Source organism: Thunnus thynnus, chromosome 1 (assembly GCF_963924715.1).
Source record: "Thunnus thynnus chromosome 1, fThuThy2.1, whole genome shotgun sequence".
NCBI classification, from domain to species: Eukaryota; Metazoa; Chordata; class Actinopteri; order Scombriformes; family Scombridae; genus Thunnus; species Thunnus thynnus.
In genome coordinates this window covers 41,402,510-41,420,211 of record NC_089517.1, presented here as the reverse complement: position 1 = coordinate 41,420,211, position 17,702 = coordinate 41,402,510, and the positions used below count along the sequence as shown (strand labels likewise).

The window sequence follows — 17,702 nt, the reverse complement described above, 5'->3', positions numbered from 1 at the left end:
TGAAAACGAATTAATTATTATCTGCAAATAATGTGCCATTGTCTAGTGTCTGTGCTGTCTAGTGACTGGCAGAGTAATCACGTCAGTAGGTGGCAGCAGGTAGCTCATTGCCTTGTACTTTGAGACAAGAGAATTAGTGATGCATGGATGGACAGGTGGCGGTGACAGTGGCATTGTGTCTAGCGAGACTATACGGTGACAGTGATGGAGAAGTTTTTGAAAAGGAAAAATGCAAACTCCGAACTGGACCCTGGACAAAATTCGGACCCAGATGAAGGCCCTAGTATGAGTGGAGGTCAAAAGAAAGCAAAGACGGTGAGCTCGAGCAAAGTCCCTGGCGTGAGGCAGTACAGCGAAAACTATCTTTCATTTGGATTTACTTTCACCGGGGATGCAACGCCACCGACTCCGTTGTGCTTGGTGGTGAAAAGCTATCTAACAGTGCTATGGTCCCAAGTAAGCGTAAACGCCATCTCTAAACGAAACACCCTTCGCTTCAAAACAAGAATGTGGGCTATTTTGTTCGCCTGCGTAGAAACACACGGAGAAACAGGCAACTTTCATGAGAAAAACCACAAAGGAAAATGAGAGAGCCCTTTAAGCTAGCTACCACGTTGCTGAACTTGTAGCTAAATCAAAAAAGTCTCAAACTGTGGCAGAGACATTAATACTTCCCGCCTGGAAAGCCATTGTAAATGAGATGCTCGGACCTGAAGCGGCTAAAGAAATAGCCAAAGTCCCTCTCTCAGATAACGCAATTTCCAGACGTATTGATGACATGACTGCAGACATCGAAAGTGTGGTTTTGGAAAAAATCCGTATCAGTAAGAAATTTGTGTTGCAACTTAATGAGTCTACTGACATTAGTGGACATGCTCAACTCTTGGCCAATGTGCGTTTTGTGGATGGAGATGTAATCAGAGAAAACTTCCTATGTTGCAAGGCATTTCCAGAAAAAACAACAGGAGAGGAAATTTTTCGGGTCACATCAGAATATCTCGAAAAAGGAGGACTTAAGTGGGAAAACTGCACGAGTGTCTGCACTGATGGAGCTGCAGCCATGGTCGGGCGCACCAAAGGCTTTGTAAGCAGAGTGAAGGAAAGAAACCCAGATGTGATTGTTACGCACTGTTTTTTACACCGTGAGGCCCCCGTAGCCAAGACTTTACCAGCAGACCTAGTTCCTGTGTCGGATGATGTTGTGCGCATAGTAAACTTTGTAAAGCCACAACCTGTGAAAAGTCGCATATTTGCATCTTTGTGTGAGGAAATGGGAGCGGAGCATAAAGCCTTGCTGTTTCATACGGAGGTCCGATGGTTGACGCGCGGCAAGGTGCTGGCCAGTGTGTATGGGCTGCGGTAGGAACTTAAAGTGTTTCTGACAAATGAGAGGTCCGATTACGCAAACCTGCTTGCAAGTGATGAGTGGTGTGCAAGGCTGGCTGAAACTGAACACAGAAATGCAAGGCCGAAATGAAAACCTGCTTACAAGTACAGATAAAATAAATGGATTCCGTTCAAAAGTGCACCTCTGGCAACAACATGTGGAAAGTGGCAACCTTGAAATGTTCCCACTCACCAAGAAATGGCAAGTTGTTAACACTGCTGCATTGTGTGAGATAATAGTTAAAAATTTGAAAACTCTTGAGGAGAAGATGTCATTTTATTTCTCTTGAGCCTTCACTGAATGCCTTGGCTGGGTTAGGGACCCATATAGCTTTTTTAACATTTTTGGCTGTTGGTGTGCCTTGTGATTTTTTTCAATGGAAAAAATGTACCTTGGCTCAAAAAAGGTTGAAAAACACTGCTCTAGATAATCCACAGAATACACTGTCATCACTGTCACACTACCTGCTACTGATGTTGCTGTCTTAGGCCGTATTCAGATCAAATCAGGCGGTGCAGCGTTTAGCTGCAGGGTCGAGCGGAGGTGTGTGGGGGTGTGGGTGTGTTTTACCTGTGCTCTAGAGAGTAAATGCTGTGAAACAATCAGAAAATTACGTTTTGTTGATCTGATTCATCAGCTTTCTCACTACCAGCGCTCCCTCTCTTCATTCGCCCTCTAGCTCGCTCGATCATAGCTGCTCGCTCTCTCCCTCGCCGGTGCTCTCAGCTCTCTCTCTCTTTTCTCTAGTCTTTTTAAAAATGAGTCGGGAAGCCGACATCAAAGTCTAACTTTACTTTTAATGTTATCAAAGAGAAATGTCCTCCCCTCGTCCTAGTAACGTCTTTTCATGCCCTCATGGCAGAGTTTACTGCTCTGATCAGTCTGCTCTCCAGCTATGATTGGCCACCGCAGCGACGTCAGGTTGCGTTTCTCCAAAAGTTGACTCTGGCTCAACTTTCCAGCCGCAGTCCGGTGCAGCGCCGCAGCGGCCAAAGTGGTCGCAGCCAAGCCACACTACCCCCATTCAAATGAATGGGAGGACTGGTGTTTTCGGGGGTCAGCTTAGGCCCAGTGAGATGCCGGGCTTGCAGTACACCGGCGAAAACCCTGAATGTAGGAGCACACTGTTATTCAAGCTAACCAATAAAAACAATAAACAACAGTATCCAGCTGTGTTAGCTTGATTAGAATGAACAGGATTATTGTAACTGGCTAACATCAAACTTAAACTGGATGAGTTAAGTAAGGGCTAATAACCCAACTAGTTGTACATTCCACGAAGGCAAATGGAAGCAAACCTTCCCCCATGTCGGGTGGTTCCAAGTCCCTGTGTTATCCATAACATTCATGGAACATACAAATTTGAAGGGCATAAGCCACTTACTAACAAAATGCCATCTAATCAAATTAAAAACTTGCACTTTAATATTGGAATTCCTATTGTTTGCATTGCTAGACAACATCTAGCTAAACAGGCAGGCTGGGCTCTGAGATATAAATCCTGATCCTATATAAAGTTTTGAAATGGGGAGAGGAGGAGACATTTTACTGACTGCAAAATGCCCAAATATATAATATATATAGACAACGACGCTGGATCCTGTTACATGATATTATTAAAACTGTATTTCTAGTGGAGTTACTGTTATGTAGTGCTGTCCCTCGTAGGCTGCCTCTCTCTCCCTCTTGCTGTCTGTCACAAACATACAAATAGATACATTAGATTTCTATGTCTCTTAACCTACCAGCTCTTACTCACTTAACTCTTTATTTTCTGTACATTTTTTTTTGCATGCACTCTCCCTTCCCGTGCAGCTGTCCCTCAGACCCGCAGGCTGCACCTTCATTGCAGCTAATGCTAACATTCAAAAGTCCTCTCTTTCCTCTTCCTGCAGTCAGTTGATTTGGACATCCAGATTCACCCATGTATTTCACAAGTAATGCTAGCTCTATGATCCTTAGCTACATCCCACTGTTGCTGTCCCTCCTTACAGATTAATACTGGCACATTGATTTAACTGCAAAGACACACCCATGTCATAAGTGTCCAGTTATACTGTCAGGTTACTAAAAGTTAATCCCCACCTTCCAATTAGAATGGAGAAGTCTCAGTGGCCATGGTATAAGCCATGTTTAAGGAAGGGGACACTAATCAGTGCAGTGTTTCCCCTACAATTGTACAGGCCTGGCGGGGAGCCAGGCAAACGAGGACCCCTGACAGGCCAAAGAAATATAAAATGACACCAAATTTCCATCCATTCAGAAATCTTTAGTGTTTGGGGGAGCCTCTGTGCAGCGTTTTTCTGAAATGTGAGTCAACCTCTGTCATTGCCTGGGAAACCTTTGGTGGCATAGCTCCTTTTTAAGGAATTGAGCAGTGCGTAACGTGTGCGCATAGCGAGTTAGTGGTTGAGCGTGTGTGAATGGGAGAAAAGTGATGGTGAATAAGAGCAGAGCAGAGGAAAAGGTTAGCAGTAACTTATCTGGCAGTAAATGCACAGTATATGCTACACTGTGTCAGTTAATAAATGCTGAAACTTCTCAAGACCAAGAAAAGTCACGTTTATTGTTTCTCCAACTGCTGGAAAAGTGAAGGATGTTAGCAACAATGGGTTAGCCTAACCTGATGACAGTAAACAGAGAAACAGAGAAATGTGTGGCTGTTGACTCTCAACCAAGTTTTTCTCCATGCAAGGGGAAACATTGTTGTCCCATTAACCTGCTTTTATTGTGTGCATGTAAATGTATTCCTTCAGAACTGAAATGATGTAGCATAGCATAATAATGCGTAGACTGATCGTTCCATATTTTAAATGATCATAACTGTATATCACCATCCACATTGTTCAGTTGGCCCTCAAGACAGGGGCCATGATGTATCCAACTTTAGTGTATCACCTAACTGAAGCTGCCCTGTTGGTTTTGCTGCACAGGCCAAGCTGGCTAAAAACTATGGTATGACCCGGATGGATCCGTACTGTAGGATCCGACTGGGCTATGCAGTCTATGAGACACCAACCGCTCACAATGGAGCCAAGAACCCGCGCTGGAACAAGGTGATCCAGTGCACCGTACCTCCTGGGGTGGACTCCTTCTACCTGGAGATCTTTGATGAGGTGAGGAGGTGAAGGAGGTCACAGTGACCATAGAGCTGTGGATCATCTGAACTGCTAAATATGTATGTATGTGGGGACGTTTGCTCTGTTAGAGTCAGAAATTTACCATTTGGCTAATTGCTGAAGAAAGTGAAAGTCTTTTACATAAGAGTAACTTCACTAACTTGGACTTTTGATGAAGTAATTCATTACAAAAATAATCTAAATAACCTATACATTCAAGTTATCATCGGATTGACCCAGCTGTATAACGGTAAATGGAACTTGAAAGTGTCTCTTCTCACCATCTATTCCCAATATAAATAATAAAGACATGCAGTTTTAGGCCTGAATAATCCCCATGTTGTAAACCACAGTTTTTCCTTTAATGTAAGGGACTGTGGAACTTATTCATGGCCTCAGTTTGTCTATCAGATAATCAAAAATTATGTTGCTTGGAAAAAAAAGAATTGAGGCAGTAGTGATGGCCTATACATATGTATATTTGCCCAATATTTAATTAGCTTTCATAACACCATACATGGTTAAAGATCCTCTTCAGACATGTTTTAAGTCATAAAAATGCAATACGATGAGAGAAATATAGGAAGTTGCCAACCATATCCTTCAAGACAGGTGTTAAACTCTAAAATGCATCAAATGACAGAGCAACACCGCATTGTCAGATCTGTTTTGTTTTCTTCATTATTGCATATACTTATTTAATGATTGGACAAACTTGTCTGTTTCTATGTGTTTTTGCTGATGTGCCATCCAGAGAGCGTTCTCCATGGACGACAGGATAGCATGGACTCATGTCACCATCCCTGAAGGCCTGAGGGAGGGCAGTGTGGTGGATGAGTGGTTCAGCCTTAGTGGCAGGCAGGGTGACGACAAGGAGGGCATGATCAACCTGGTGATGTCTTTTGCTGTGAGTGCATGTACATAAACCCCATCAAACAGATTGAAACATGTTTATCCTTCTCTGTGAGAGTGAGTGAGACTAGGTTCTCTGGTAGCATTGTCACATTGTATGCACATTAGGGCTATCACAATATCAGATTTTCACAACATGATTATCGTGGCCAAAAGAATTCATAATAACGATATTATCAAAATATCTATAGAAAATTTGGAGAAAAAAAATGCTATCAGTCAAATCATCTTTAACTTTGTTAACTTTTAACTTTTGTGTGTTTTACCTCTTACACTCGAATTATGAAAAAAGCACATGTCTCAGTTCGAGGTAGACAGCTCTTGCATGTCAATGAGTGACCAGCACTGATGGGGGAGTGACATAATCAATTTTGCTGTCCAGAGAATATTAGGCAGCGTGATTGTTGGAACTGCTGGTTTGTATGAGTTAACAGTTAGCCTAGCTTGCACTCCCTCGTGCTTGCCCAGCTTCAGCGTCCTGTCGCACTGCTTTCCATGTATCCTCTCCAGTGCAAGGGCAAGGTCTCCTTTGGGCCCACTGGGCATAGCAAACCAAGCATGCTCAGTTGATTTAGCTCCCAGCCAGTATTGCTCATGGCAAAAGTCTTGGTTACTAATGTCCAAAAGAAACTGATGATCATAGATATATTTCCCTTGCACCCCACACGATGACACAGATGTAGACGTTGACATGGACACATTGGAAATAGGAGAGGCCGCTGCGAACGTTGTTGCGCCACCATCACACCAGTTCATGGGGAGAGAGAGAGGGAATACCACCAACAAGGCCCCTTCATTTCTTCTCTTATCTTCACAAAATAATTCTTCTGTTAGCTTCCTCAGTGTAGTTTCTCCTTTTGAAGGTTGGTAACAGTGGCATGTAGCAGTTAGCAGTTGACAGCTATCTAGTTGTTTTGATTTTAAAAAAATATATCCAATGATGATATTTCCTCTTCTGGTCTTGCTGATTAATGCTGTTACCTCTTCTTTAGAGAGGATCATTTGAAGGATATTTTGCAAACTGTCCCACTTTTTAGGTCCAAGTTTGAGAGGTACTCAGAAGCCCATCCCTGGTGCAGCCATTCTCTCTCTGCATGCAAAACTCCGACAAAAACGGTCTTGTTACATTGGCAAAGGTCCCGTCGATTCAATCCAGTAAAATATTTAGTGCAAAACACATTATATTGATTAATATCTATGAATGGCTGTTGCATCATTTCAAATTTGCTGGCAGATATCCTAATCCTCCTACATATTCTCCGTCATAACTTGCATAAGCATGTTAACATTAGCCACATTTTGGTATCAAAATAGTGGCTGCATTCTGACCTTTCAAATGACACATCACTTGACCCAATAGGAGCTCCATGCCAGGGGTCCAATGGTCCCTAGCATTGAAAGTGCAAGGAACCTATTCTAACCTATATGTTTTTGAAGGGGATCATTATTATAAGGGCCCGAGCACTGACAGTGCAAAGGCACTGTTAGGATTCAAGGAATTATTATTATTATTATTATTATCATTATTATCATTATTATCATTATTATCATTATTATCATTATCATTATTATTATTATTATTAGGGCCCGGGCACCAAACGGTGCAAAGTCTCTCGGTAACACTTCATTTTACGGGTCCTCAAATTTCATGGTAATTGGGTGATAATTAGCAAGTAACTTCTTTGAAATTACTCCGAAATTTAATCAAAATTTGTCTCAGCTTTCATGGTAAGTAGATATAATAAGCAAGTAAGTGGTTTGAAATTTTGTTGAAATTACCCCAAAGTTACCCCAGCATTTACCTCAAATTTCATGGTAAATAAGAGAGTTGTTGCAGCTTAATTTCCAAGTAGTTTCTGCCTAACTTCTGCAGGCCAGTAAATTGAAGTATGATTTTTAACCATTTACATTCTCACCAATTTCTGTATAATTTCAGCAGTTCAGTCCAACCTTGTAACAAATTTCCTATATGTCTGTTTTTAAAAATTGTAGCCACCATAAATTGCTAGTTACTGCCAAATACAACTTCATAATCAAGAATCAAGTTACAAATTGCCCATTTTAAAAGTCCTTGCTTCCTTATTGAGGCCTGATAATAATGTCTTCACACCACTCAACAAATATCACTTTTATATTTTGAGACAACACATTAACAACGAAATTAAATTTACACAAGGTTTCTGACATGAAAACATAGCATTTGTGTTGTGCTACTTTTACACATTAAAAAACACTCTGATGTCTTTAAAAAGGCATCTAACCACTCCACTTGACCAACCGGTGGTTCCACTCAGTGAATCTGAGGTTCATCTTAAGAGCTGTGGCCGATCACTTCCCCCTGAAGTGGTAGATGTTCTCTTTATAAGAATACCAGGCTCTCTCGATATGTTGTGTATGAGACCCTGTCTGACACAAAGTGTTGCCTATAGTTGACATGATAATGGATGGAACCATCTTGTCAGTCTTTGATAAGCACTCCAACAATCTGGGATAAAAACAAAACTAATAAAAACAAACTACTGAAAATTAAACTGAAGCTAAACCAAAATTCGACATGAAATTCAAAAATAGTATAGAAATAACAGGCTAATTCAAAAGAGAAAAATATAATACCTCTACAAGGAGAAAAGACCTCCAAGCCACACAAAACACATGACCGCTGACTTAGGAAAAATAATAGAAAATATATTTATAAAGGCATTCTGTCCTTTTTCATTTTCCTGATGGCTTCTTTTTATACATGCAAAGCATCTCTTTAGAAAAAACATTTCTTTGTTTGATGCAAATCTTTAACTCAATTATACCACAAAAAATAAAATTAAAAACAAATGAATGTACAACCAAAACTGCAGTAAATTAGAAAGAAGTATTCAACTCTCAGTGCTTGATACACAAATTAAATGTATCCTCTGTTGGATCAAAATGCACTTATTATCAGTTATCGGTTCTTGACGGTCTTTGTTTTCCCTTAAGTTACCTTAAGGTTGTTAGTCTTATTTGGTCTTGGGTTCCTTCACTTCAAATGTTCCTTTAACTTTGTTTGTCAACTTTGAGTTTCTTTATGACATCAGTTGTGATCAGTTTTTAAGTCTGTTTTGGGCCTAAGAAGAACAAAATAATCTGAGATCTCAGGAAAAATTAAAATAAAATAGAATGCTCCTTAGTTCAGTTCCCTTTGATTTGGTTCCTATTGCCCCCTTGGAATGGCGCAACATCCACATGTCAGCATCCCGCCAAGATGAAGGTATCTACGAGCAGCGATGACGATCTGGATGGCAGACGAAGCAGCTCCACTCACAGATAGAATCGTCCCTCCAAAAAAACACAAAACAGCCCAAAAACGAGTGTACAGAGCAGTTTTCACACAATCTGAATTTCCTCAGTTTCCATCAAATTAGAATTACAAGAATTAAATCTGCACACACAGAATTAAACCCTTACAATGACTAGTAAACATAGTAACAGTTTCTATGATGCCCATGTCTATAATGCATAATAAATATACTTATGAATTATAATCTGCTTATAAGTATTCATAATGCTTTCTAACAATGATCATAATACATTATGAAGCATTATATAATGATTTATAAAAGTATCATATCTATCATTTTATGTGTTATCAGTGCTTTTCACTCATCAGGCAATGAGAACCCCGGCCAGGCCAAAAAAGTATTTTTTTTAATGCCAAAAATAACGCCAATTATCCATTCATTTAGAAATCAATAGCGTTTGGAAGTCTCTGTGCAGCGCTGTTCCAAAACGTGAGTTAACCTCTGTGTTGTTGCCTGGGAAACTCTTGGGAGTGTAGCTCCTTTTTAAGGAATACGGCAGTGCGTAATATGTGTGCATAGTGGGTGAGTGAGTAGCTGAGTGAGAGAGTGAGCGGCAGAAAAGTGATGTGGTTGTGAGCGGAGCAGAGGAAAAGGTTGTCAATAAGTGGTCAGTCTGATAGTAAATGCACAGTACAGACTACAGTGTGTAAGTTAAATGCTGCAGCTTGTCAAGACCAAGAAAAGTCACGTCTATTGTTTCCCCAACTGCTGGAAAAGTGAAGGGGGTTAGCTCCACAGTAAGGAACAATGGGTTAGCCTAACCTGAAACAGAGAAATGTCTGGCTGCTTAGTCTCCCGACTTTTACTCAGCGTACCCCCCACCCCCCTGCCAACATAGGGGAAACACTAGTCACCCTAAGTGCATTAAAAGTTTTGCGAGTAAAAAGAGTAATTTAATAAAAGTTACACGTATGATTGGATACATATTTCTCTTTACACAGAATTATTTTTTATAGCATATGCGATCAAAATTGTCACACTGTACAGCCTCGTTATGTTATTCTATTTTATATGTTAATGAAATATATTCCAAAGTTTTAATTATAATGAACCCTCTGGTTTCCTCAGGCCAGTCAGACAGTAACATGGAGCATCCGGTCAATTTTCAAAATAAAACACCCTGCTCAGACTCCCCATTGTATATCAATGATAAACACAATTAAAACAGACAAATTAAGCAACCATTTAACTACGTGGCCTACTTACCAATGTACAAAAATCAAGGAAAATGACTAAATCAACGATCAACAATCTGAGCAAGTTAACAAAATTGGGCAGTTTAGTTGCCCTGCTACTACAGTAATTACGGTAGCCTAAAGACACTCCTTTGGCTTTGACTAGGGACTAGGGATGGTTACAGTCACGAAACTTGGCACACATGTCTGGAGCGACACCAGTTAAAATCCTGGATAGGTCATTTGCATAGACGTGACAATATGGCTCAACAGCGCCCCCTTGAAAATTTCAAAATTGTAGCCTCGCCTTCCAGATTAACGTAGGAAAATGAAATTCGGGAGATATATGTATCATGTCAAGACGCACAGAAAAGCCTCTTGGAGCCATATTGTAAGTCCTACAGGAAGTCGGCCATCTTGATAAAAGTGGTAATTTTTCGCGTTTTTTTGGCCATTTCGCATACCTTGTATTTTAACGAACTCCTCCTACAGAATTCATCGTAACGACTTCAAAATCAGTGTGTGTCATCTACAGTAGTGTGTGATCAAAAGTTATCAAAAGATTTAGTTATCATTGAAGCGTGTGGCCGTGGCGTGGCGTTGAGTTTTGATGTTTCGCCATGACAGGCGAAATTGCTATAAGTTTAGTGTAAATGCTCGAGTCTACACCAAACTTTACATGTTTGATAAGACTCCCAGCCTGAACACGTCTAAATACCAATATTCAGTCAGTGATGAAAACTGGCTCCATAGCGCCCCCTACGACATTTCAATGCAGCAGATCCAGCAGCAGGCAGAATAAGTGATTGAGGAAGTGACGTTAATCTCCCCTTGCACTGTCTGAAAACAGCCCAGGTCTGGGGACATCTACATGCCCGTGACAGAAGCCCTTCACCAGCGCCGAGCCCCGACATACGCAAGGACGCGAGGGCCCGATCATCGCTGCTTGCAGCTTTAATTACCATTAGATCTTGTCAGCATTTCGGGAGATCCGATCCCAAGTCGTCACTCAAGACGCATGTGGAGATGCATGTAAGTGTCAGGTGTGAACAGATGTACTTAGAGCTGTCCACATGTGATCGCATCACCCAAGACGCATGTTTATGCTAGGTGTAAATAGGGCCTCTGAGATAGTCACTGAGAAAGTGCGTCTCTACCTGGTATGGCAACTGCACCGACCTCAGCCACAAAGCTCTACAAAGGGTAATGAAAACAGCATAACACATTACGAGGTCTGAGCTGCCTGCTCTGGAGGATGTCTTTGCCCAGAGATGCTTATTGAATGAGCCATCAAACAAACCTTCACCAGGGAATAGTGCACCGCTAATGTCAGTTATCAAGCCAGATAGCTGCACATTAAACAGCATGTAAACATACGTTAGATGCTGGTTTGGTTGTTCTTGAAAATCCCTGTTAGGGACACACTGTCTGTCTATGACTTGTAGACTTATAGCTGTAGCAGTTTGTGTACTTTGTCTCTGTTCTGCACAGTGTAACACCAGTACTCTGGCAGCTGCTGTCAATCAAACAGACAAAGACACATGCCCCCACTCAGCTTAAACAAAAAGGAGTATTTCTGACCCAAAGATCTTTTTCCATTTTAATAATATAAAACTACTAATAATAATATAGAAACATGTTGACATTATTCTTGACTGCAAAGGGGGATAATTAAATGTGATTTTTAAGTTGGACCTTTTAAGATGCAATATGGTAAAACACACCCACATGTGTGTGTCACTTTTCTTTATAATTATGGCTGATTACACCCCTGATCAGGTTGAAGTTGAGTGGAACTATGCTGGAAATTATGTCACTAATGGATGAGGATGAATTTTGTCCTACTTCAACAGGTGCATCAAAGGGGGAGTATAAAGATGATGGCATGAGCAGACGGGCTCTTCAAAATTTTTTATAACTTGAAAACTTTCAGCTTATAGCCTATACATTAACCACCCAGCATTGTGTAATCCACATAAAATTACCGGTGGAGTTATTTCTGGCGATCCCACAACTGGTCAGCTATAGTGCAGTGTAGTGCTATCTATGCCAGATTCAGACTGCACTGTAGAGAGCAAGAGGCGAAAACAATGGAGAAAGAGACAACCATGGATGTATAATAAGAGCTGGGTAGGGTGCCGCTGCGCAGCCTTGCAGACAATTTTTCCCAGTGGCCACTCACGGTATTGCAGCGAAAAATCCCCTTGCGACCCAAAAAGGATTTTCCCCATAGATCACCATTGTAAAAGAGACACCTGTAAAACTGTTGTCAGGACGCCTCGAACTGCAAACGTCGTCAATTATGATTCTTTCTATTATGAACTTTTGATCCATGGAGGTTTTATGTTTGTAAAACTTTCCTCGAGCCGAGAAAAGCGATTTAAAAATCTGTGATGTCATCACAATGTAAAGTCTATGGGCCGAGTGGGAACTCGTGGCCGGGGCCAACGGGGGAAACACTACTGCGCACGTTCAGTGGGCCGCACAACAAGGAAGCAGACCCAGAAGCTAGAAACTTTTTTTGGCGTATGCGCAAGGCGAGCAATTCCTAAAGGACTGAATGGGCGCCATTTTTAGTCCGGTATCCAACTCTTATAATACATCCATGGAGACGACACACAAGCACTGCTGAGAGAAGCATCTAGAGGGAGGTCTTATGAGCTTCCATGAGCACCTTTCTCCAGACATTTTGGATTTCATTTCTCTTTTTTGTCATTTTGTTGATTGTGAGGCTGAAGGATTATTTTGATGTTGGTGCTGCTTTTTGGGATTTATCCATGAATCTCTGGTGAGTTGACATACTAAGTTAGCATAGTAAGCTAGCAGTTAGCCCAGTGTAAACAACCATTTTGTGGTATTGTTTTAGATCACTGCATTAATTGTTGTTATGTTCTTTACCTTATGAGTACCGTAAACCAATCGGAGATGTTTATATAAAAGTGAGGAAAGGTTTTTGATTATTTTCTGTTGTGCTACAAAGGAGGATGTAAACATGAGCGGTCTTTGACTAGTGACACAGCAAACACCATTTTGTTTTCTTTCATGTGTAGGCAGGTTATGACATAAGTGAGCAGCTGGTTTTTACTGTGGCTACTTTTCACTGAGGATGCACAGTTCACATAGGACTGTAAGATTTGTTTTTTTTCTGTGTGCTGTTAAACACAGTTGCTAACTAATTAATCGAGTTAAGCCATTCATACAAAGAGAGTATGAGAAATATGGTTAGTTAAAGTAACAAAATTATTGAACAGTAGTGATGAGAGATATTTTCCCTGCTGTGTGCAGGTTGTTTTTTTTTTTTTTTTTGAGTCTGAGGTCGTTTCCAAAGAGGTTGCCCGGTTTTGCAAGTCAGGATCCATACCAGGGGCAGAGAGAGTATGCGGCCTGCTTTCTCAACTTACCTGGAATGACAAAAACCTTACTCCTGGACAGATAAGCATATGAGATCTCAACGTACTACCCGGGTAGCAACAACAATTCATACACACACCTGAATTGAGGAGAACTGAAAAGAACTTTGAACTGTGGATGACTGAATTCTTTCTACAGACTGATAAACAAAAAGACTAAAACAACAGCTATTTGTGTAAGAGACAATTTGAGTTGAAAGTTTATTTTCTTGTTTTTTTGTTGTGTTGTAATAAATTGAGTTATTTTCTTTAATCTCTGCCTAGTTGTGTCACTCGCACCTAAGTCGAAACCTAGATGCCTAAGTGTCATAAAAGATCATAGTTGACTATGCATAGATGAGCATTTGAGTGTATAGTGTTACAATTGTTATTTACATTTCTTTTACTTTTCCATTCAAGTGTATGTCCTCTGTTAGTTTTCTGCCATGAAAGTTGAATTACCTTTTTAATACACATTCTCTGACAACTGAAAAAGTATGGCAGAAAAAGCTAGCTTAAAAGACCAGGAGTACTCAGGTTCTGAACAACTTAGTTTGCTACATGACAAAGCCTTTAACACTGAAGATAGTTCCTATGGAGCCAGATGCTGTCGAGATGAAGGACTGCTCCTCACTCATCTCAAAAGTCCTGGTAACCATAACAGATAACCACACAAACAACCAAACAAAATGAAATATCTATGAAAGTGAATTTTCTGCCACTCAGGGTCTGAGTTTAGAAAGATGAGAACTCCTGCAACACTTGTAGTATGAGGAACAACTTTATTAGTTGACAGACGCGTTTCGGCTTGTGGCCTTCATCACACGTCGGTCAACTAATAAAATTGTTCCTCATACTACAAGTGTTGCGGGAGTTCTCATCTTTCTAGACTTATTTCCCTTCTCCGTGCACCTTGGAAGTAGGTGAAGTTGTGCCAGAGACCCTCACTCTGCATACTCAGGGTCTGAGTTGCCAACTTGATGAGCAGATAGCACACACATCAAAGTATTTGAACTACAAATGAAGGAGAGAACCTGTACGTGATGATCCAAATCAGAGAGACTGTCTATGCCAATTCTTTTACTATTAAAACCATGAAAAAACACAGTAGTTTATTTATTTTAGCCTAGCCATTTCCTCTTTTGCCTTGTGTTTGTTTTGCCTGAGTATAATGTCTGGTTGTCAATACACTGATTTTGTACCCTGTCTTGATTGTAAATTTTGATATTGTGCATGAAACAATCTCAACAAAAACACAGGTGAACAAACCTAACAGACCTCAATCTGTATTCACCCTCACAGTCCTGAGGATAGGTCTGATCAGCCAGTGTACCATAGATGTACAGAGCCTTTAATCTTGTCTCTGTTTCTGTGTCTTTGTGCCAGTCTTTACCAGCAGGGATGATGACTCAGCCTGTTGTCCTGATGCCCTCTGTGTATCAGCAAGGAGTAGGATATGTGCCCATTGCAGGTCCGACACAGGCACTCACACACACACACCAGTACTTTTACTATACAGGGTATAGTACTTTCTTTAGTATTTGTTATTTTCACCTCTCAGCCTGTGAAAACAGTTGTTTTATGTGTTCTGTGGATCTGGAGGAACATTGTCAAATTTGATGATGTCATCAGGTTTTATTGCAGCATAGACTTGGAGATTACACATTTATTACAAAAATCCTGCACAATACTGACATACTGATGTGTTTTTTAATTTTTATTTCTAAACCTTGTATCTGCTACTTAAAAGCCGGCTTTTACATCAGCAGTCTGTGTCCTGTATTGCCAGGGGTGCCAGCAGTCTATAACCAGGGCATTGTGCCCATGGCAGTGCCAGCAGCCATGCCAGCTGTTGGGGGTCAGGGGCCAGTGTGCAGTGAGGAGGACCTGAAGGCTCTCCAGGACATGTTCCCCAACCTGGACAAGGAGGTTGTCCGCACTGTGCTGGACGCACAGCAGGGCAACAAGGATGCTGCCATCAACTCTCTGCTGCAGATGGCTGAGGAACTCTAACTGCAGAGTACAAGCTCACAGCGGACATGCCAACATACACGCACATTTATGCATGCACACAGACATATAAAAACAGTCTTAACTGATGGAGAGACTGTCCACCCTCAGCATACAAACACACACACACACGCAGAGTCCTCCCACAGTGTGACTGATAGCTCACATTCTGCAGCCATATCTAAGTTCCCACCAGCTACACCAACTGATAGCCACAGAGATCTGTTTCCTGTCCCTTTGTTGGTACATGAAGCCTGAACTGTCTCTGCTAACACACAGCTGTCTGTCACCACTGACACTGGATCCTCCAAACATTGCAACACCTGTGTTGACCTTGTGTTTTATGAAATCACAGCTTTAAGATGATATCAATGATGATGTATTCTTTAAGTCACAGTAGAGACTATTTGAGATAGGTATTTGGCAGTAGTGTGCCTTTATGCAGATTGTAAATCTAACTAGCCCAAATCATTTTGTGCGTCTTGATTGTTTCAATGTCATAATCTTTAATTGTATAATGGTAAACTATATTGTGTTTTGTGTATTCTCCCCTTGATTAGTGTTTGATTTGCACTGTTTGAGCTATAGAGTCATGTTCAGTGTAGACAGCAGACCAGAGAACAGACTTCAGGACATGGGGTCCATCCTCTGATTACATTGTTGTTGTGAATAGTGTGGGGTGAACCTGTCTGTAGTAACCTCCAGCGAACAGCTTCTGTTTCTTATGTAACTATGAAATGTTTAGTGCATTCAAAATCAGTTGGGTCATTATGGAAGTATTAAATTATATAGAATTATATACGGTGATGAGAGACAGAGAATAGACATGACCTAAGGGATTGTATGTAAATGGTCACACAGCCAGGAGAGATTTAGAAGAAATAACAAACTTACTTTGCAAAGTGTTGATGTAACCAATTTTCAATCAGTGAAGGATGAGAAGACTTGATGTTATAAAGTAATATTCTATGGAGTCACATTTTTTTAATAACTGTAGAGCTTTGATAAAGACGCATGATGGGAATGAAGATGTTGCTTTCCTGATAAAATCAGAATGTTTAGCTCAGCAGGATGTTGTGTGTAGAGCTTTTGAGACCAAAACACTTAATCTTAAACTGGAAAGTAATTCAGTCCATTTGTAATGAGCGAAATATCCACAGCTGTTTTCAGAAATACTTTTTACCCCTCAGCAGTGGGGCCTAAGATGACAGTGACCAAACTTTTAAAACCATATTTAGATAGCGGTCAAATTAATAAGGATCCAATCAGCTCATCATTAAATTAAAATAATTCAGTAACACTTGAGATTACGGTTTGCACAACTCTTCACTAATGAGACTCTGGAAAAATGCAGTTTGCAGGGCTGATGAACTTGGATCATCTCTGCCATTTGACAGAAAAAAATAGCTCTAAAAAGCCTAATTTGTTTAATTGTACATTAAATAATCACAAAATGCAATTAATAAATAAAGCTGATGTCATATCCACTGCTGGATTACCCAGTGTGCAATATCAACATCCAGATGGTGTTTGATGCCAGATACAATCTACATGACACGTCTGTGTTTTACTTTGTTTCATGTATGAAATCTGGGACAGCTTGTAAAATATATTAATGAATCTATCTTTGTGTTCCTGTATATTCATTGTTTCCATTCAGATTCACTGACACAGACCTGTCAACCAACACATAGACATAGTGATTAAGTTCATTCGTGATCAGATAAGATCAGATACTTTGTGAATATGGCCCGATACTCCAATGAAAACACCATTGCTCTCATAGCTCTGCAACAGCTGAGCCACAGTTAATTATGATAATGACATCTCAGCAAACGGAAGGCTTTTCCTCAGGAAATGTCTGGATGGTTCCAAGTGTCACAAGATGAACACACATCACTACAAATCTGCAGCCAAAGACAGATGGAGTGGGTTTTCAGTTACTAAAATAATGATGGAAGTAAAAAAATAAAGAAATTGATTTGAAGCCATTTATATGATTGCATCGGACCAACACTATTTCAGCAATAATTCTATATCTCACCTTGTACACCGTCGCATAGTTTACTAATTGTTGCACATTGTTACACATTGTTAACAGCTTTTGCATTGCAATGTGTTTCAAGGATAAAACGTGAGATTTTATCGTAGATATTTTGATAAAAATAAGGTTGGAAAAGAGGCTGATGAGCCCTACTAACCCAACGTTTCCTCCATAAATAAATAGCAGAATATTGAGTAATAACCAACCAGTCTGATGTGTGTAAAGGTGTGTGTGGTTATACTGTAGCAGCCTGGTGACATCAGGTGATTTAATGAAGGTAAACAGAGTAAATGGCCGTGCGTAACAGCACTGTGGTCTGACACGGCACTTC

At 40.5% G+C, this 17,702-nt stretch overlaps 1 protein-coding gene across 1 annotated transcript in view; it reads left to right on the top strand.

Annotated features, from left to right (window-relative positions):
• Window positions 1-16,951, top strand: part of tollip (toll interacting protein) — a 21,828-nt gene extending 4,877 nt beyond the window's left edge. The window contains exons 3-6 of the mRNA XM_067598213.1: window positions 4,321-4,503; window positions 5,261-5,413; window positions 14,704-14,788; window positions 15,107-16,951. Coding sequence (XP_067454314.1) covers window positions 4,321-4,503; window positions 5,261-5,413; window positions 14,704-14,788; window positions 15,107-15,330 — 645 coding nt within the window. The 3' untranslated portion in view covers window positions 15,331-16,951. The remainder of the gene's footprint in view (window positions 1-4,320; window positions 4,504-5,260; window positions 5,414-14,703; window positions 14,789-15,106) is intronic.
• Window positions 16,952-17,702: the final 751 nt, after the last annotated feature.